This window comes from Polypterus senegalus, chromosome 13, assembly GCF_016835505.1.
Source record: "Polypterus senegalus isolate Bchr_013 chromosome 13, ASM1683550v1, whole genome shotgun sequence".
Lineage (NCBI taxonomy): Eukaryota > Metazoa > Chordata > Cladistia > Polypteriformes > Polypteridae > Polypterus > Polypterus senegalus.
The window spans coordinates 82,335,215-82,356,622 of NC_053166.1; the positions used below are offsets into that span (position 1 = coordinate 82,335,215).

Here is a 21,408-nt window from a genome sequence, read left to right on the forward strand (position 1 = left end):
CCAAACTAGGGTGTCTTCTGTGTAATAGCTTGCATATTTCCCCTTGCTTTAAATGGGTTTCATCCCAAAGATCAGATATGTAGCCATACTGATTGGTGACTCTAAACTGGCCAGCTAAGAGTGACAGCATAAATGAGGGTACCTTACTGTGGACTGGTGTCCCACACAGGGGAGCATGTGGTTCCAGAGCCAATGTTGCTGGAATATGGTCGGACTTCCCATAACAGATCCTTTAATGGGGAAAAAAATGAAAGGATAAGACTGAACTAAAACTAAAGTAATGGCTCTTATCAGACTGGAGGGGAGACAGAGTTTGTTAGTAGGATAAAAGTAAAAATTAAAAACACTTCACAACGTAAAGCAAACAGATGACTTTAATATATTGTTTTAGACATTTAGTTTTACAGGAAGATTGAAAAACAGAAGGATGCTTGTTAATATCTAGTTTTCATCTTATATTGGTATGTTTAAGATGATAAGCATGCAATATAAAGAAATGCTCATAATGTAAACATAATTTTAATATTTTTTGTCCATTAATGCTTATATTTGTGCTCCTCATAGAGGGAATACCATTGTATAATAAATACTCAAGGAAAAATTAATTATGTAATCAAGCATAAGACTTACTTACTTCTCAACATTATTATTATTAACCTCACCAAAATGAAATAAAAAGTTTTTTTTTTTTTTAATTTAAACGTACACCTACATAAAACAAGGAAGGTACCAGTCTCTGTGTCATCATGTTAGTGTTGACTGTTTTAAAGCAGAACTCATTTCTGTTTGTGACTGACTTCCAGAGCAGATGCTAATCGATCTTCATTTATTAGACGTAAACGCCTTAAAGCATCAACCAGCTCATCCCGGGCGTTACCAATGAAGTTGTTGCAAAGAAATGCTGGCAGACCACCTACTCCATCCCGCAGAGTAAACAGTGGCACACGTATCAGGCCCATTGACTGTAAACAGAGGAGGAAAAAAGGTTTAGATAATGAGCAACAAAAGGATCCATACTGTAGGAAACAAAAAGCAAGTGTTACATTTTTAAAATTTGATACCTCAAAATGAACACTGAATACTTAATGTAAGATTACAAATTTGATGCCCCCTCCAGGAAAATCCTTCCCTGCTCCCCAGATTAGGAGGGATTCTGGTACACAACATGGGCCAAGGTTAGTAGTTCATAGTGAGGAAAATTTATTTAAAAAAAAAAATTAAAAAAAAAAAAAGATTTCTGCCTGAATGAATCCTCATTTGAAATTAAAACGCATTATCAATACACTGGAGGACCAATTTTAAAAGTCAGGATTGAGAAAAAACAAAAAACTTTCAGTATTCATAAAACATTTACCCAAAACAAAGCTTAAAAAAAAAAAAACTTCATTTTTAGCAGAATTTGTCAATGTATAGTTCTGGCAAAAGAGGTAGCCCCACATTCAAGAGAATGAATTATACCGAGAAGCATTTTCATAACACACTGCCTTGCACTCAGGACTACTGGGGTAGCTTACTATTTCACTGAATGGGCAAGTGGATGACGAGATAAGTGCAAGTCTGCTTACTAAAATGTCTCTTTAGGATACTCTAAAGTTAGTGCCAGTAAAACTTCCATTAGAGTTCAATTAGCAAAATAAAAAGAGTTGTCAGCCCTTTGTCTATAAGGGGAAACAAGAAATTTACATTATTAATTAACCACTTTCAACTGTAGATTCTTTATGAATACAGCTCATTAAGAATTATACTGTTTAATAGGTTAATTGTGGCAGAATGTGTTAAAATGATGTCAGTTAAGCAATATAATGAAGTTTCAGGCTATTGTTAGCTAACCACACTGTATAATAAAAACAAAAATTATCATAAACTAAAATGATAATTATTTCTATATTTGTTAAATAATGATTTATGTACACATATACAGTGTTGTGAAAAAGTATTTACCACCTTCCTGATTTCTTATTTTTTGCATGTTTGTCACACTTAAATGTTTCAGATCAAACAAATTTAATTATTTGACAAAGACAACCTAAGTAAACACAAAATGCAATTTTTAAGTGATGATTTTATTTATTAAGGAAAAAAAAACTATTATCCAAACCTACATGGCCCTATGTGAAAAGTAATTGCCCCCCCTTGTTAAAATCTTGCTTTTTCCAGTTTGAGGTGTTTGTCAAAAATCAAGCCTGTTTTGTCTAAGCGCAACCTTAAAAAACAGTGATACATAATTTTTTTAGCCTCTCATTGATTACGCAATGTGCTTCTTTTTGGAATTAGCCAAGCCTCCATTGCTTGCCTATAGCTGGTGCAAAATGCCGCTGCTCGATTTTTAACTGGTACAAGCAAGCATGAGCACATTACCCTGATTTTGGCTTCCCTTCAATGGCTTCCAGTTCACTTTCGAATCCATTTTACAATCCTTGTATTTGTTTTTAAATCCTTTAATGGTTGTGCTCCATTTTATTTGTCGGAACTGCTGCACCCTTATGTACCATCTCGCTCTCTCAGGTCAGCAGAGCGGATGCTTTTACATGTTCGTAAGACACAATGCAAAGTCAGAGGTGATCAGGCTTTTTCAGTTGCAGCTCCAAAACTCTGGAACGATTTGCCATTGCACGTTAGGCAGGCCCCTTCACTTGCTGTCTTTAAATCCTATTTAAAAACACACTTTTACTCTCTGGCCTTTAACCCAGTATGATATGTTGACTATCTGTGTACCTTTTATTATGAATTTCTTCAGCTCTTATGAGTTTGTGTTTCTGTTTCTTTTACCCTTTGGTTACTGTGTGTCTGATATGTTGGGTTTTATTGTGCAGCACTTCAGTCAGCCTTGATGTTGTTTTTAAAGTGCTTTATAAATAAATAAATAAATCATGAAGTGGTTAATCACATTTTTTGGAAAACTGAATTCGATTTCACTAACCACACTCAGGCCCGATTACTACCAGACCTTAAATAGAACCTGTCAGACAAAGTGAAGTGGGCCAAAAGTTCCCAAAAAGGAAAACTTCATGCCACAATCTAAAGAAATTCAGGAAAAGAGGAGAAACAAAGTAATTGACATCTGGCTTTGTAACCATTTCTAAAGCTTTGGGACTCCAGCGAACCTTGGTGGGAGCCATTATCCACAAATGGAGAAAACATGAAGAGTGGTGAACCTTCCCAGGAGTGGCCGGCCTACAGAAATTACCCCAAGAGCGCAGCGATGACTCATCCAAGAGGTCACAAAAGAACCCAGAACAACATCTAAAGAACTGCAGGCTTCATTTGCCTCAGTTATGGTCAGTGTTCATGACTCAACCATAAGAAAGAAACTGGATAAAAATGGCATGCATGGCAGAGTTCCAAAGCGAAAACCACTAATGACCAAAAAGAACATAAAGGTTCATCTTGCTTTTGCCAAAAAACATCTTGATGGTCCCCAAGACTTTTGGGAAAATATTCTGTGGACTGACAAACCAAAAGTTTAACTTTTTGGAAGGTGTGCGTCCCATTACATCTGGCGTAAAAGTAACACAGTATTTCAAAAAAACATCATACCAACAGTTAAACATGGTGGTGGTGGTGGTGGTGGTGGTGTGATGGTCTGGAGCTGCTTTGCTGCATTAGGACCTGGACGACTTGCTGATATCTTCATTGATGGAACCATGAATTCGGCTCTCAACCACAAAATCCTGAAGGAGAATGCCCAGCCATCAGTTCATGACCTTAAGCTGAAGCACACTTGGGTTCTGCAGCAGTACAATGATCCAAAACACACCAGCAAGTCCATCTCTGAATAGCTTAAAAAAAAAACAAAATTAAGGTTTTGGAGTGGCCTAGTCAAAGCCCAGACTTGAATCCAATTAAGATGCTGTGGCATGACCTTAAAAAAGCAGTTCATGCTTGGAAACCCTCCAATGTGGCTGAATTAAAACAATTCTGCAAAGAAGAGTGAGCCAAAATTCCTCCACAGCAATGTGAAAGATTCATTTCCAGTTATCGTAAACGCTTGATTGCAGTTGTTGCTGCTAAGGGTGGCACAACAGTTATTAGGCTCAGGGGCAATTACTTTTTCACAAAGGGCCATGTAGGTTTAGATATTTTTTTCCCTTAATAAATAAAATCATCACTTAAACAGCATTTTGTGTTTACTTGGGTTATCTTTGTCTAATACTCAAATTTCTTTGATGATGTGAAACATTTGTGTGACAAACAAGTAAAAAAAATAAAGAAATCAGGAAGGGGCGAATACTTTTTCACAGCACTGTATGATGATTTTCAATAAGATATGATGTAACAGAACACATAAAAACCCAAACATTCAACCAATACATATTTATTAAATAAATATCCAAATGAACACTTGTAATTGAAACAAAGTGCTACGATACTGACTGTTTTCTTCTTTACACTTATCAGTATTTAACCTAACATTCTCTGTAAAGAGCTTACAAATTTTGTTGTGAAGCACAGGTATAAAGTAAAATAAATAAAAAGATAAATCAATTAAAACACTGAAGTTTGTTGATTCTTCAACACTAGTTAAAACTATAGTTTTTTGGAAAAAAAGCACTTGTTTATCAAGAGTTTCTGGCTTTAGTGTCATTCTAGGACAAGACACCATGTTGCCATTTGTAGAAAAGATTTGCCTGTGTCAGGGTTAAAAAAAAGTTTCACTTTGCCACATGGTTTATTCTTGGATACTCTGCATTCAGACTTGGCCAGAATTGTAGGTACACTTACAGATCACTGAACTAGTGCTACTGTATATGCCTCCTGAAAAATAATGAAATGAAAAGCCGCTGTCCCACATATACAGTGGGCATAGAAAAGAATCACACCCTTTGGAATAGTGCCATTTATTTTGCTTTACAGACTTAAATAAAAACAAACAAAAATATTTCTTCCCAGCTTTACTTACTCAATGCAACCTATAACATCCAAGTAAACGAAATCACAGCTACAGTTCAGAAAAATCATAAATCAAAAACAAGACGGAGATTAATAAAAAAATCACCCCCAATGTCAATATTTTGTTAAACCACCTTATGCTTTAAAGACAACCTTGAGTCTGTTGGGATACTTCTCTATCAGATTTGCTCATCGAGATTAAGCATTATTTGCCCATTTTTCACAGAACTGTTCAAGTTCGGTCAAATTGGATGGTGAGCGTTGGTGGACTGCTATCTTCAAACTTTTCCACAGATTTTCAATGGGATTTAGGTCTGGGCTCTGACTGGGCCACACGAGGACATTCACTTTTTTCTCCTTCTGCCACTGTGTGGTCAATTTTGCTGTGTGCTTCGGGTCATTGTACTGTTGAAAGGTGAACATTCTGCCCATCTTCAACTTTCTGGCAGAGGGTAGCAGGTTTTCCTCCAGAATTTGACAGTATATTGCCCCATCCAATTTTTCCATCTACCCTAACAAGAGCCCCAGACCTTGCAGCAGGGAAACACCCCCACAAAAGGATGCTTCCACCTCCATGCTTTACTGTAGGTATGGTATGGTGTGGATAGTGAGCTGCATTGGATTTCTGCCAGGGGTACCGTTTGGTATTGAGGTCAAATAGTTCAATTTTGGTCTCATCAGGCCATAAGACCTTTTTCCACTTGGCATCAGAATCTTCAACGTGCATTCTGGCAAAGCTCAAATAAGCCTTGATGTGGCCTTTCTTGAGAAGTGGCTTTTTCCTTTCAACCCTCATGAACAAGCCACAATTGTGGAGCGCTTGTGAAATTGCTGTCCCATGCACACAATGACCACTCTTTGCAATAAAATCCTATAACTCCTTCAAAGCGGCCACCAGCCTCTTGGTAGCCTGTCTTACTAGTTTCCTCCTTGCTCTTCCATCCAGTTTGGAGGGACGGCTGAATTCAGGGAGGGTCCTAGTGGTACCAAACACTTGCCACTTCTTTATTACTTTACTGTGCTCCTTGGAATTGATAAAGCCTTTGAGATTTTTTGTATCCATCTCCTGCCTTGTGTCTGTCCACAACTCTACCCCAGAGATCTTTAGAAAGTGGCTTGCCACCCATACTCAGTTGTTTGCTGTCAGTTGCAAGGGAATGGGCCAGGAACAGCAGTTTTTATGCTTCACTAATCATACTGAATACAAATGATCACAGGTGGAAGCCAGTAACCATGGTCTGCACTGGAAATGGTGGTTACTTACACCTGATTTAGTTTACAAATATTGTTTAAGAGGGGTTTGTTATCCTTTATTAATCTCAGTATTTCTTGTTTTTGATTTTTTTAAATTCTTCTGAACTGTAGCTGTGATATCTTTCACTTGGATGTTATAGATTGCATTGAGTAAGTAAAGCTGGAACAAATATTGGTTTGTGTGTTTTCATTTAAGGCTGTAAAGCAGAAAAATGGGAATATTTTGAAGGGGGCGATTCTTTTCTATACCCACTGTACCTGCATGCCTTTGATATGTCAGTGACTAAAGCAAAGTAGGTGTAAAAACAGATATTATTGTATTGAAGTATTGCTTACTCTACAAAGATATTCTAGAATTGCCTGGACACATTTATTGGGTCACTGCTTTTTGCAGATGATGTCGTTCTGTTTGCTTCATCAGGCCATGATCTTTAGCTCTCTCTGGGTCGGTTCGCAGCTGAGTGTGTAGCGGCTGGGATGGGAATCAGCACCTCCAAATCAGAGACCATGGTCCTCAGCCAGAAAAGGGTGGAGTGCCCTCTCAGGGTTGGGAGCGAGATCCTGCCCCAAGTGAAGGAGTTCAAGTATCTCGGGGTCTTGTTCATGAATGAGGGAAGAATGGAGCATGAGATCGACAGGCAGATCGGTGCAGCGTCCACAGTGAGGCGGGCTCTGCATTGGTCTTTCATGGTGAAAAAGGAGTTGAGCTGTAAGGCAAAGCTCTCAATTTACCAGTCGATCTACGTTCCTACCTTCACCAATGGTCATGAGCTACGGGTAGTGACCAAAAGAACGAGATCGCGAATACAAGCGGCTGAAATGAGTTTCCTCTGCAGGGTGTCTGGGCTTTCCCTTAAATATATGACGAGAAGCTCAGTCATCCGGAAGAGGCTCAGAGTAGAGCCGCTGCTCCTCCGCATCGAGAGGAGTCAGATGAGGTGTCTCGGGCATCTGATCAGGATGCCTCCTGGACGCCTCCCTGGCACGTACAATCGGGAGGAGGCCCCGGGGAAGACCCAGGACACGCTGGAGGGACTATGCCTCCTGGCTGGCCTGGGAACGCCTCAGGATTCCCCCAGAAGAGCTAGAAGAAGTGGCCGCGGAGAGGGAAGTCTGGGCATCTCTGTTCAAGCTGCTGCCCCGGCAACCCGACCTCGGATAAGCAGAAGAGGATGGATGGATGGATGGATCTACGTATAGCATTCTATATCATCACAGTGATCCTTTCTGTCTTTGTCCTCATTGGCTTCTGTGCTGACAATTACTATGAGGTGTACTTAAAAAAAAAAAAATAATAATTATAAATTTTTTTTCCATTACAACTATTGATGTGTACATGTAGAAGCCTACAACTGTTACCTTCTTGTAAAATGTTCATATAGTGTAGGTCTTGCTTCTTTGCTTTAATATAATGATAATGTATCCTGTACTGTATTCCAGCATGTTGGCAGGTACAATAAGTCAAAAGGTAGTGGCTTTATTAAATTAAGAATTCTATCAAAGCAAACAGCACCACAGACATGCAAAGTTTTCTTTTTATCACACTTTTCCCAAATACAAGATACTATTTTTTTCAACTGCATGACCTTTTTATCAAACAATACTTAGCTGGCTAGAAGTTTTCATTTTTCCTTTTTTTGTGAATGATGTTAATACCACCACTGCTCTGGAAAAGGTAACTTTATAGTGTTTTTATTATTATGCATGTAGTACTACAACTTGCCTGAAGAAGGCACCGGAGCTGCCTCGAAAGCTTGCATATTGTAATTGGTTCAGTTAGCCAATAAAATTTGTTATTTTGCTTGACTTATTATGTCTAAAAATACTGTTAAATTTGTTCATTCTTGTTGTATATTAAAGACTGTTAGACAGAACTTCTATTTCATTGTCCAGAATATTGTATTCTGGGGGGTGTTCCAGATGAGACAGGGCAGCTGAGCAGTCTGGTGCAGTACAGGACAAGAGTGTGTCAGGAAGATGATCTAATGGAGAATACATGGTCAACAGGGCAACTCAGTATGATAGGACAAAGAACAGATCCCAGCAAATTTTGTAGGGCTTCCTACTAGCAATTTCAGTGGGCAAGGGTTCTTTGGTCTGCCTGGCTCATTAATAGAAAATTGAGGTTCAGTATTGCAAGGACATTTGACAGTGTTCTATAAAAGATAGCCAAAAGGAGATCTCTCAGCCATTCCAGATTATATTCCAATCTTAGCAGCTCATCTGGACAGCTGCTGATTAAATGTACAGTTGACTGCAGAGTTACTGGCGAGTATTCAATTGGTAAGATTAACAGATGTCACAGTAAAACAGGTTTATACTTCATGCGACGTGACACATGCTCCAGTGGACGCTACTGCTACACAAGCGTTTTACTGTTCATACTTGTGTGCATACATTACATAAATCTGGAAGATTTCACCAGGTGGCAGTACGAGATATCATCACGGTGAGAAAATGTTCAGCTTCACTGTGTTGTGATTTGCCTGAAATATTAAATTCCAAGGACACCTTGCCACAGTATCTCTGAAAAGGTTGTTTAATGATTAAATCCATCAGTCCAGGGATGCACCCATTATAGCTAGCATTAGGCACGAGGCAGAAGCAATCCCTGGACAGGGCATCAGCTCATCGCAAGATGAACTCGAGCACTCACATACACTAGCATCATTTTAGCGTCACCTAATCCCCAAATCTGCAAATCTTTGAAAGGGAACTGGAGCACACTGGAAAACCCAGCAGGAAACCCAGCAGGAAAGCATAGTAAACAAACTCTGATGTCACATCCAACTTTTATCACACACGCATCGTGTTAATTTTTAAGGATATGCTCAGAGGACGTGTCAAATGAACTCTGGGAGCGCATGGCAGCCATGATGTGTGCAAGTACACATTCGGAGCATGAAGTATAAGCTAGCCCAGGATCAAACAAAAACAGAAGGATACTTGAGTATGTGTAAGAAGTCCCATTTTGGAACCTCTTGTCATTTTAGAAACTTTGATTATGACTTTTGTAAAGTAAACTTCTAAGTAGGCTTTGCCTCCATGCTGTTACTTGGGTTTAGAGAATAGCTATTTTCTGCTTTTAATTTTTAAACTCAGAATTATGGACATCTTGATTAAAACTTATTTTAAAGGTTTCAAAATTGGTGCCACTATTCTGTGACATTTGTGTCACCCATTTCCATGGGTAATCTACCATGATGCACCAGTTGTGATATTACTGGTGCGCTGGTATAAACAGTCTCCAAAATCAACCACTTGTATCTGAGACAGGACCAAATCTAGTGACACATTTCCCTCAATTTTCTAATTACTGGTTATTGAAACAAGGCTCTGCCTTTTTATTTTTGGTTTACGACTTGGTTTTCTCAACTCTTTTATTCTTCTAGTTTTGAACGTTTTTGCCCTTTTGACTATGTTCCTTCGCTTGATCTTCACTGAACGGTTTATCTGGCCTTACTGCCTTTTAGTCAGAACACTGCTCTCAGGAGGATGTTCTCAGTCACAACTGTTAGCCACGACACCACCAAGTGTAAAGTTCATTCTGTAATAATTACATTTCATATTACCTATAGCATACTTATGCATTACCTCAAGTCCATGTTCCTTGGCAGAAACTGCACCTGCTTCCACCTGCTGCAACTCAGCCAGACTTAGTTCTTTGGTGTAAAAATGTGTCACCAACTTCTGTGGTGTGTCTGTGACATGTGAGCACATGTGGTCAGCATCGGATAGCCTAAGTGTACATCCCACCTCTTCATAAAGCTCACGGTTTAAGCCATCTTCTAAACTGCAGTCTTGAAGATCAACAAAGCCACCAGGAAATCCGATACGTCCATCAAAGCGCATCTGCATCTGCCAATTAAAAACAGCAATAACACTGAAAATTTTCTAAAGTAAAATAAACAAAATTAGTTCAACAATAATTATGGAACCTTATTACAATAGGAAATTTACCAGAGGTTTGGGATAAGTTTTAGCTCAATTTTCCATTTACTGTAGCAAGAAGGGAAAGTGAAATATAGTCTGATTTTGCCAATACATTTTGTTATTTAGGGTTACAGCAAAGGGGACAAGCACAAAACATCCTTGTACTGAAACTGGATTACCTAATCATTGTATGACATCAATATGCATATTTGCATGAAAACATGCAAGCTTAGTACAGACATTGACCAAACTGGAATTTGAGCCCTGCCTTTTGGTACTAAGATGCAAGAGCAATATCATCTGTGTTGCCTTGTGAACCAGGTAAAAATAATTCTTAAGTTTTAATACAAGCCAATAAACATAAATCATCATCATATACTCAGCATTTGGTGATGTCTATAAATCCCTCATTTAAAGTCATTCCATATAAGGCATATGCACAAAGTAGAAAATATGACTACATTAATATACATGCCATTGCTAGGTCCTAAACCTTATGATGCTCTGAAATGAGGGACCAGGTAGGAAAATGTTTTGGGATTTCTACATGGTGTGACTGAAATGAATGCAAATACCCTTAATGTTTGCAATGTGCACTTTAATCGAGCATAAATGCTTTGATTTGTCATTTTAAATGGAAAAGGACAGATCCAGTGTCACAACAAAAGCCAAGGATTTGTAGTTTAAGCAAAAAGCCTTTCATCGCTTTCACAAACAATTACAGCTTTAATTACATTTTAGAGAGGAGCCAGAGTGAAGATAATTAAAACTAAAAAACCAAAGTAACACTAGATAACTCTATAACACAAGAAATCAAATATGAACATACAAAACTACAAAAGAAAGTAAAACTTAAAACAAGAACACATAATAAAAAAAAAAAATCCACAGACAAGAACCGTACCAACTCAGCAGTGTTGTGCTGCTTCACATCTTCACACTTTCTAAGATTCTAAGTATTGAAAATTTAAGATAGCTTTAACTTTTATGATCAACTGTTACAGACACAGCATCAAATAAATGTATAATTATGGCAGTTATAGACACAAGCTTTTACTGCACTATGGATTAAGAGTACTGCAAAAATGTACAGGATTCCTGCATGAATGGCTCCTAAAACTTGATCTAATCTTAATCTAAATTAGATTACATCATGTTCAATAGAAGTGTTAAAGCTGGTATTGTCATGTGTTATTTGCATATCTAAAGATAAGATGATTAAATAATGGCACATTATAAGGGAAAAATATTTTTGTTATACCAGATATGTTTCAGTTTTCTCATTTGCTGAAAAAGAAATCAGATAAAGGCATTATGACAAGACAAACATAAAATAGTGCATTGTCATCTTTAATTAACATATGGTCTAAATATTTATCGTCAAAAAAAAGATAGAAACAAATACAGGAATCCTTAAATTTAGTAACTGCTTTAACCTCTTTTAGCACCACAAACCTGAAACAAATGCTTCCTGCAGCTGCTGATCAGATCCACACTGTTCAGGAGGGGTTTTGATCCATTCATTTTTCCATAAGTGTTTCAGCTCATTTTTTAAATGTCTGGGATGTCTTACATGAACAACTTGCTTCAGGCAATGCAGACGAATTTCAGGAGTATTTGTAACTTTTTCTCTTTAAGCCACTCCATCATTTTCTTACCCCTATGTTGAAGATCATTGTCATTTGTAGGACCCAACTTCTATTGAATCACAGACAGACAGCTTTTATATTCCCCTGTTCAAATTTCTCAATCAGCTTGAAAAATGGTGTCCCTTGTACAAAGGCCACCTAGGCCCAGGTGATCATGATACAAAATTGTACATTATCATATGTATAATTTGTTTATTCAGAACATATTTAGCTATCATTAAGACAGATAAAGATCTGATCACAATTTATGAGCCATTCATGTAGAAATTCAGATAATTCCAAAACCTTCAGAGACTTTCTCAAAACTGTATAATGTAGGGTCCAAAGAATAAATGGTCAGCAAAACAATTATTCCATAAGTCTATGGAGCCAAGGAATGTTTTAAATGAGATTTTAGTTTTCATCTCCTTTGTTGCTGTTTCTTCAGTTAAGTTAATATGTTTTATATTAACGTGCATTGCATCATTTACTAAAATGAAACTTCCTGCATTCCATCCTTTGAAAGTGGTCAAGAAAAACTGCAGTATGTCAGTTTGCTTCTACTTAATAAGGTATTTGCATTTAATTTTATGTAATGTTGAAGGTTTGCTATGTTTATGTTATTTAAACTTTGACTCTTTAAATCATCATTAAAATGCATTCAGGTGTCTATATCACATTAATGGAATTCACTTCCAAGCTCAGAGGCAGAGCTTAGGCAGCATTAGGGTGAATGCCTCCAACTTGTGGCTTACACCACACAGACCATTTAGTTAAACATCACCAATTAATGTCACTTCAGCAGCAGTCTGGATTTGGACTGAGAGTAGCAGAGTAACATCAAGATAGTGAGCTATAAAATAAACATACTATACATGAAATGATCCATTCACTTTGGTTAAGATGCCCTTCAATATTGTGAAATCACATGCTTTCTGTGTTAAAGAGGGTCTTTACTGGTGTTCCACTCTTCTCAGATGCCGGACTTCAGAAAATACAGCAATGCAGATTATTCCAAAAATACAGCAACTCTGATTCAGATGAAACACTTGGCTTTTCTTTAATGAAAGAAAAAAAAACTTGTATACCTTTAAAAAAACTGCATGCTGGAGTTTTAGCACTAGTTAAATGATGAAATACAGCCTAAATTCTAATGCGAGTCTCATTTTTTTCCCATTTAGCTACCATAAAATCTTTAACTGTTTAAAAATAAATAAGTTCCCGCTATATCCTAACTACAGGGTCATGGGTGTCCGCTGGAGCCAATCCCAGCCAACACAGGGCACAAGGCAGGAAACAAACCCTGGGCACGGCGCCAGCCCACCACAGTGCAATGTATGAACTTTTACATCCCATGCTTCCTAGTCCTACACCAATAAACCATGAATGTAGATAGGTTTTAGGTAGCATATTTAATTTTGTTTAATATAATTGATAAACCATCGAGCCACACTTTTTTGCATACTAAATCCACTTTGCATGCTTAACATGGTCAGCTGCAAGAAACATTCACTACCTGATATATCAGATGTTTGTTAGTGAAGTCTCCACACAAGACTTACCGTGTGATCCTCAGAAAAATCTTGATCTGTCTGTGCTCACATTTTAAAATATATATGTGTATGCAATTCATTTCAGTGTATCCTCATCTTCTAAAGTTAATTGAGTTGGCTTTTACCACTAGAGAGTATGCCTGATAAATGTTTAAACTAAATCTGAACAACTGCCAACACTTTTAAAAGGTTTTTAACTCCTATCCAGCCATTTTCTGAATAGGCATTTTCTCTGTGTTCATGCTATGAAACCAAACATTTCACCAGCTCCTACAGATGAAAACCTTTATTGTCTTTTGTACAAGTACAGTAATGCTCTACTGAAACTCAACTTGCTCAAATAAGTGATTCTGCATTCAAACACAGACATTCAGAGAAATGGAAAGATGTTCAAAGGGTTGCACAAGCAATACCAAGAGTACAAACTTAAGGTTACAGAAAAATTATACTGCACTGCTGCTAAAGAGAAAGCTTTTGTTTTCTACGTACATTTTGCTGATAAATATATTTTCTTAAAAAGATGTGCTTCATGCTGGTTTGAAATTGCAACTGTAATGAGTACAAAAAAAATATCTAATCCATGCCATCACCAACCAAGGCCCAGACAACACTGCAAATAGCCACAACTCAAAATTGTTTTGATCTCATTAGCCATCATCCGTGTAACTGAATTGGGAAGGGATGTAGCTACTGAGGGGCAACATACTTGCACCTTAGGGAAAGTACAATATCTGGATATTTTCAGAGATGAGTCTACACACTGTCAATGTGTCCAAAGTCTTGTGTTCTCTAGTTATTCCAGTTTTAGTTTCAAATCTCCAGTTAAATGGGGATTCTAAATTGGCTCTGTGTTAATGTGACAGTCTGTACTTTTGTCACCTATTCATAATCAATCAAAGCTGCTCTGGCATACAGAAAAAAGGCAATAATGATTTCCACTATACACTGAATGCATTAAAATGCCATAGCGGGTAAAGATTCTGCCTCATGAATATAATATTGTAAGTTCAAATCCTACACCTGGTTGTTTTCCATGTAGAGAATACTGTACACATTCTGCCCATGCCTGCATGGGTTTTCCTCTAAGTACTCCTGTATGTTTTCCCACATACCAAAAGATGCAACAGTCAATTTAATTTATGAAGCTAAGCTTGCCCCATGTGAGTGTGCGGGTATGGGTCCCAAGATGGTTTGAGTCATTTACTGTGTTGCTTTCTGCCTTGCATTTTATTTTTGTGATCAACTTTTTATTAAGTAAAGACAAATTGACAGGAAAGATTAATAAACTGACATAGCATACCAAGTAACCCAACACACCCATTCCCACCCTGTACCACCAGTCTGAACCAAAGGATTAAAAAAAATAAAAAAAAATCAACAAGTTACACAATTGAGATGCAACAGACCAGGATTCAGTTACATTACTGGAACCACCATTAATCCATGCTGCACACAACTCCAAATGTATTAAGTTGTAGAAGGAGGACTGCTAGTTGTCTACAGTGACACACGCAGTTATCTTCCAGCAGAAGGCTATAATTAGTTTGGCTGTCTGGGTACCCAGACAAAATAATCTGTGTTCAGAGAGTTTGAGCAGAAACCCAGGAAGGTCTAAAAGAACATTTGAGGTAACAGAGGAATACCGAGTGAAAGAAAGGAAAACCGTAGGTGACATACGTGTGTCCAAAAGGAAAACGACAGGGGGACGGTTCCGGAAAATGTGGAAAAAAAGTGCCAGGTAACAACACCTTACATTGGAGGGAACTGTATCCCAAGAAAGGGGTGAAGGGAGAGGAGAAAGGTCTCTGGACCAAAGAGAAATCAAGGGCAGAGGCTTATAGAACGCTTTGCAAAGTAAAGAGTAGAAGAAGAGAAAGAACAAAACAGAGAGGACAAGGGGTGATTTGGTAGGGGTGTAGTCAAGGAAAACCCACATATTCTAGGCACTGATCTGAGTTGCAGGTAGAAAAAAAAACTGGAAACAGGTTGATGCTTTGTGCATTGTACTTAAAGCAGCAGTTGTCCAATTTCAGATGATGCAAATATTGCCAATCCCTGCATAATCAGCCACCAAGACATTTCTATAAAGAAAGATATTTGGAAGCACTTCAACATTATTGTCAGGCTAGCAGTTTGTGATAACATCCCAATGCTTACAATTATTACATCTGGCCTAAGAGTGGTTTGCACTTTGAAACAACATTTTAACTAGAATATGAAGATAAAGACTGCGATAGCAAAAAAAAAATCCAAATAACTATCCAATGCAAAACTTGCTGTATAGACTGATTTGAACTCTTCAGATCACGGATTTTTATCTATTTTATCTTCTACTGTTTAAAGTGTCTGGTTTCTCTGCAAATAAAACATACTGTAGGTATAGGAGGTTAATAAAGAGGTTAATAAAGTTTGTTCTTATCTCACTTAAAATGATTTGTTATTTACCTACCCTAGCAATCACCAAAGGGTTGGATTTGGTTTTTTTTTTTAATAGGTTGAGGGATTGAGATTCTTAGCCAGTTTCTTCTTCTTCTTCTTCTTCTTCTTTCGGCTGCTCCAGTTAGGGGTTGCCACAGCGGCTCATCTTCTTCCATATCTTACTGTCCTCTGCATCTTGTTCTGTTACACCCATCACCTACATGTCCTCTCTCACCACATCCATAAACCTTCTCTTAGGCCTTCCACTTTTCCTCTTACCTGGCAGCTCTATCCTTAGCATCCTTCTCCCAATATACCCAGCATCTCTCCTCTGCACATGTCCAAACCAATGCAATCTCGCCTCCCTGACTTTGTCTCCTAATCGTTCAACTTGAGCTGACCCTCTAATGTACTCATTTCTAATCCTATCCATCCTTGTCACACCCAATGCAAATCTTAGCATCTTTAACTCTGCCATCTCCAGCTCTGTCCCCTGCTTTCTGGTCAGTGCCACCATCTCCAACCCATATAACATAGCTAGGCTCACTACCTTCCTGTAGACCTTCCCTTTCACTCTTGCTGATACCCGACTGTCACAAATCACTCCTGACACTCTTCTCCACCCATTCCACCCTGCCTGCACTCTTTTTCAGCTCTCTTCCACAATCCCCATTACTCTGTACTGTTGATCCCAAGTATTTAAACTCATCCACCTTCGCCAACTGTACTCCCTGCATCCTCACCATTCCATTTACCTCCCTCTTATTTACACACATGTATTCTGTCTTCTTCCTACTGACCTTCATTCCTCTCCTCTCTAGAGCATATGTCCACCTCTCCAGGGTCTCCTCAACCTGCTCCCTAGTATCGCTACAGATCACAATGTCATCAGCAAACATCATAGTCCATGGGCACTCCAGTCTAATCTCGTCTGTCAACCTGTCCATCACCATTGCAAGTAAGAAAGGGCTCAGAGCAGATCCCTGGTGTAATCCCACCTCCACGTTGAATGCATCCGTCGCTCCTATCGCAGACCTCACCACTGTCACACTTCCCTCGTACATATCCTGTACAACTCTTGCATACTTCTCTGCCACTCCTGCCTTCCTCATACAATATCACAGCTCCTCTCGAGGCACCCTGTCATATGCTTTCTCCAGGCCCACAAAGACGCAATGCAATTTATTCTGGCCTTCTCTAAACTTCTCCATCAACATCCTCAGAGCAAACATTACATCTGTGGTGCTCATTCTTGGCATGGAACCATACTGCTGCTCACTAATCATCACCTCACTTCTTAACCTGGCTCCCACTACTCTTTCCCATAACTTCATGCTGTGGCTCATCAATTTTATTCCCCTGTACTTACTACAGTCCTGCACACCCCCTTCACTATCACCATCAAATGATATCCAAGTTTTTCAGAGATTTATAGCAGCTTCTCAGATCTATAGCAATTCTTCTTTTATATCTTTACTACAGTCTTCACACACTGAAGGCAGCAAGTACATTTAAACAGTAAATTAGTAGGTATCAGCTTTATTTTTGCCCTCACAATCAGCAATTTATGTCTAGCTTGCTCCCTACTTATAGCATTCATTGTTGTTCTTACAGTATCCCTTGCTTCCCCCTCTTGATTCTTAAAACAACAATCCTTCAATTTTTTTTTTATTTACCTATTACATGCCATTATATTTTATGTACATACACTTAAATTTTACTTTTATTTGAGGTACACCTCTGTTCACACTATTCTAACACCTCAGGTTTCAATTTGGAACTAACTTACCTTACTCAGTTGGATGACACAACAACTTGAGAGATCTAACTTTCCCAGACCTGCACCTACAAATCCATAGTATCTCTATCAGTTCTGTTCCTGTTGTACTATACACGTTTTACTAGCATTTAATGTAACTTTTATTTTTTGGAATATGCACATGAAAAAATGGCAATGTGAATGAATACTGGTCACAAATCTTTTAATCACTTTAATCACGTCTTTACTACCTGCTATACAAATTAAAATGGATCCTAATCAACTTGCTTTGCATGATCAAATTATACCTGCCTGGATATTCTCAAAATACATTTTCTCCTAGTTACAGCTGTAGTTACAGCAGTGTAAGAAACTCTTGTAGACATAATCAAACTGCACACACATGCACACAACCAAAGTCACACCAGGTCAGTTTTGCACAGCCATTCAGGCATTTGAGACCTCGTAGACCAGAGGTCTACAAACTCAGTACAGAACGACTGTAATGGCTACAGGTACTTGCATCAGCTCAGTTTTTTACATGTATATTTATTTTTTTCAAGGTGACTTGCAACACTGGAGATACAATTGGTTATATTTCTTTTGGTTTTTCCAGTTGCAGCACACAGGCGGGTGAAGCGACCTTCTTATGGTCACAAACCAACATCCTCAGGGTTTGAAGTCTATAGCCATTACACCACATCAGTTTTTGCTGCTGAAACACTTACTGCTCAAGCAACATTTTTATGCTACATTTTAGTTGTCTTGTTTGTTATGATTCCCCACCCTTAATTGTTTATTGAATTCTTAAACAGTCACAACAGCCAATGACAAAGTAACCAGCAGTTCTCTGTGTAACTTGATTCCATTCATACCTGGGCATATTCATTATATACTCATTTATTTATTCAACTCTTCGAAGGAAACTTGGGAGTTAAAAGTGAAGGACAGAATTACTTAGTCCTACAAATCATTTGGATTCCTTGGAAAGGAAAAAAAAAATCTTACGTATTAATAATAACTTGTCATGGCAGAATAAAACACTAACAAGTTACAACATTAAAAAAGAACTGTTAGTGACAAGAGTTGGTTTATAATTAAGCAATCGGGATGTAACAAAAACCTGCAGTCACTACGGCTCTCGAGGTCGGACTATGCAGATTCCTTTCTTAGTAGGTAGAAATCAGGATACTTGAAGAACGACAACATGCCACAGTGCCACGTACAAAAGCGATGTGGTGTCATGTCGTATCAGCAGGTGTCCCTTCAATTCATATCATCATAATTTAATAAAGCTATCCATCCACTATTAAAACTTTCTTGATACTGTTGATGGTTACAGGGGCCTGTGCCTACCCTTTATTTTTCTCAGTAAAACTGATCATTAGCTAGTGACTTATGATCTTAACCAAAATAAAGCTAATACTGTACTTATATTCCATTTTTAAACGCGCACGTCGGTTACTATACAACGATTTTAACAGACAATACCTAATATATGCTCCTGGGTTTGGAATTCAGACAGTAAAATTATTACAATACACTTAGTAAATGTTAACGCAATTCTGCTTAACAAAAATAACATCTGAGTTGAAGTATTTTCGTATGAGATTGCCCTTTTAGCGCTTAAGAACTGTTCGGTCCCGTTTGTCATTTACTCACCAGCACAGCATATCTTATTGGAATTCTTCGGAACAACTTCTCCTCCGAGCGGGCGTACAGCATCGCGTGACATGCGTGCTTGAAACCCTGCAAAGTGATCGACTCGGGTTTGGAAATTGGTCGGCAGTTCATGCTATGCTGGCGTATGTTTCACCGTTAAAGTTGCTCTTTTTCTTACTTGTATGTCTGCTCTTCCTGCCTGTCAGCTACTGGCAATTGTGCTGCACGTGCATCTCGTCCAATCATAACGCGCCAGTGTACATGTCTACGGAATGCTGTTTGGATCAAAAATCATTTGTTTTATTCACATTGCAGTGTCATTGACTTGTATTTGAACATGCGTTCTCGTGCCAAGCTGTAACAAATAAAGGTGAGCTGTTTTCGATTCAGTAACGTTTAAAAGTGCGCATTGTAAAATATAATCACCTGAGCTAAACAAAGAACGCTATGTCAGCAAAATAAATACCTTCTATCTTAATGACATGTGCCCGCCTTCTCGCAATGATTAGCTGCTGATGCTATAAATTGCTAATTCTGATTGGCAGTTATTTTTCTTCCCGAAGACCAGGCCACCAAATTGGTACTGTAGCGTTGTTCGGTGAAAAAAAGAGCCAATCCAAACTTCTGTGCGCTGTTTCAGAGAACTACGGATCAGGATCAATCCTATGTTTAGCTGATCATCAGCTCGTCATGTTTAGGCCTGTTGTTTTTCCTCGGTTAGCAACGCTGGTTGTGTTATTGGCGCGTGGCACGTCTAGCCCACTCTCAATTATCGAGGTGCTTTTACTGATTGGTCTCGATATAAAGGAACATCGCAGGGAAAAATACATCGTCATGTAAACGTAATAAAATCGCAGTCATTAATTTGACATAAATGAGTGTCAGTGACGTTATTGTAAACGTTACTCACTACGAGAGTATGAAAAGTCATGGAAGATTACACATTAGTTGAATAATTTCTGAAGCGCAATTGTCTCCTGGTAACTCGTTTCCCAATTATGTAAAAAAAAATAGCAACAGAAAAGTTGAAACGCGTCATTCATTATGCGTCTAGCTTTTCCTAATAATCAAACTAACCTAACGGTCACTAGAGCGTATTAAATGCCTAAGAGACTAAAGAATATTTGTAATGAATGCCTCATCGCCTAGCAAACTACCAAGTGGAGCACAATATATTAATATAATAATATTATGTATATATATATTTATATAATATTATAATAATATAATAATACAATGTAAAACATAGGATAGCTGTCGTTTCAGATCTGGAGGAAACCCAAAAACTCAGACATTCTCGTGTGTGTTTGGAAATTGTTCATTCGCTCCTTCATTTTCGAATGGTTTTCCAAAGCTGGGTCGCGGTTGAAAAACTCTCAACAGTGAGCCCCATACCCCCATTTCCCCAGCCTCACTTGCCAACTATGTGGGATCTCAAAGTGTTCCATTGCCATCTGAGATATATATTCCTCCGAGCGAGCCCTGGGTTTTTCCTGGGGTCTCCTCCCAGATGGTAAAACTTCCAAACATCTACCAGGAGGCACGTGAAATGTCACCTACTCTACTCCGAGCCTTTCCCGGATATCTGCTGCAGCCGCTCACGTCGGTCGCTTTTACCAGCAATCTTTCGTTCGATCATTACCATAAGTGAATGGAGGTACGTAGAACGATTGGTAAATCGAGAGCATTGTCTTCTGACTCCACTCCTTCTTTCAGCACTACAGATCGATGTAGTGGCCACATAATTGCGCCCGTCACTCCAAACCGTCTGTCCGGATTGTTGTTTTTTTTATATTTCTAATTTTCTTGAGCGTCAGTAACTAAGCATTTCGCTTTAACTTGCACTATGTTTGTAACTATATGCGACAAATCTCATTTGATATGATAGTTCCACTGCACTCCATAGGAATTTAACATGGAAGAAATTGGCAGCATCTTTCAATGCGTTCCTTACCTGCAGCCAAACAATTTCACAACTAAGGACCCAGTATCCAAGGGTTCACTTGCTACCTTACTGTGACCATTCTTTCCAGTGTCTCAGTCTGGTTGGGCAGCATCATACTGTGATTGGCATGTTCACATCTACTTAAATCAACCGGACTATAGGAACAATCTGACCAAAGTTTAAAAAATAAAAACACAAGAAAAACACATCAAATGAACTAGATGTGAAAACGCCATTATTGTCTCTGTTAATCCTTTTATATTCCAGCAAATTTATGTATATTTGCTGACTCAAGCCAAACATGAAAAGGGAAGTCAAAGTGCAAGGATCACAGACTCAGTTTAATTTTCTTTCAGAATCTGTGTA

General features: G+C 38.4%; 1 protein-coding gene across 3 annotated transcripts; it reads right to left on the minus strand.

The window, feature by feature from the left end:
• Positions 1 to 695: 695 nt before the first annotated feature.
• On the minus strand, positions 696 to 21,406 carry zgc:103759 (U8 snoRNA-decapping enzyme). 3 transcript variants are annotated; one of them, XM_039774660.1, is made up of 3 exons: positions 20,513 to 21,406; positions 9,739 to 10,002; positions 696 to 962 (listed from the first exon to the last, which is right to left on the minus strand). In XM_039774660.1, the coding sequence occupies exons 1-3, from the start codon at positions 20,549 to 20,551 to the stop codon at positions 777 to 779; spliced, it is 489 nt and encodes a 162-aa protein (XP_039630594.1). In that variant the 5' UTR covers positions 20,552 to 21,406; the 3' UTR covers positions 696 to 776. The 3 variants fall into 3 exon arrangements, with proteins under 3 accessions (XP_039630594.1, XP_039630593.1, XP_039630592.1); XM_039774659.1 differs by lacking the exon at positions 20,513 to 21,406 and adding an exon at positions 19,098 to 19,556 and having other exon boundaries at positions 9,739 to 9,996; XM_039774658.1 differs by lacking the exon at positions 20,513 to 21,406 and adding an exon at positions 19,098 to 19,556.
• Between the last annotated feature and the right edge of the window lie 2 nt (positions 21,407 to 21,408).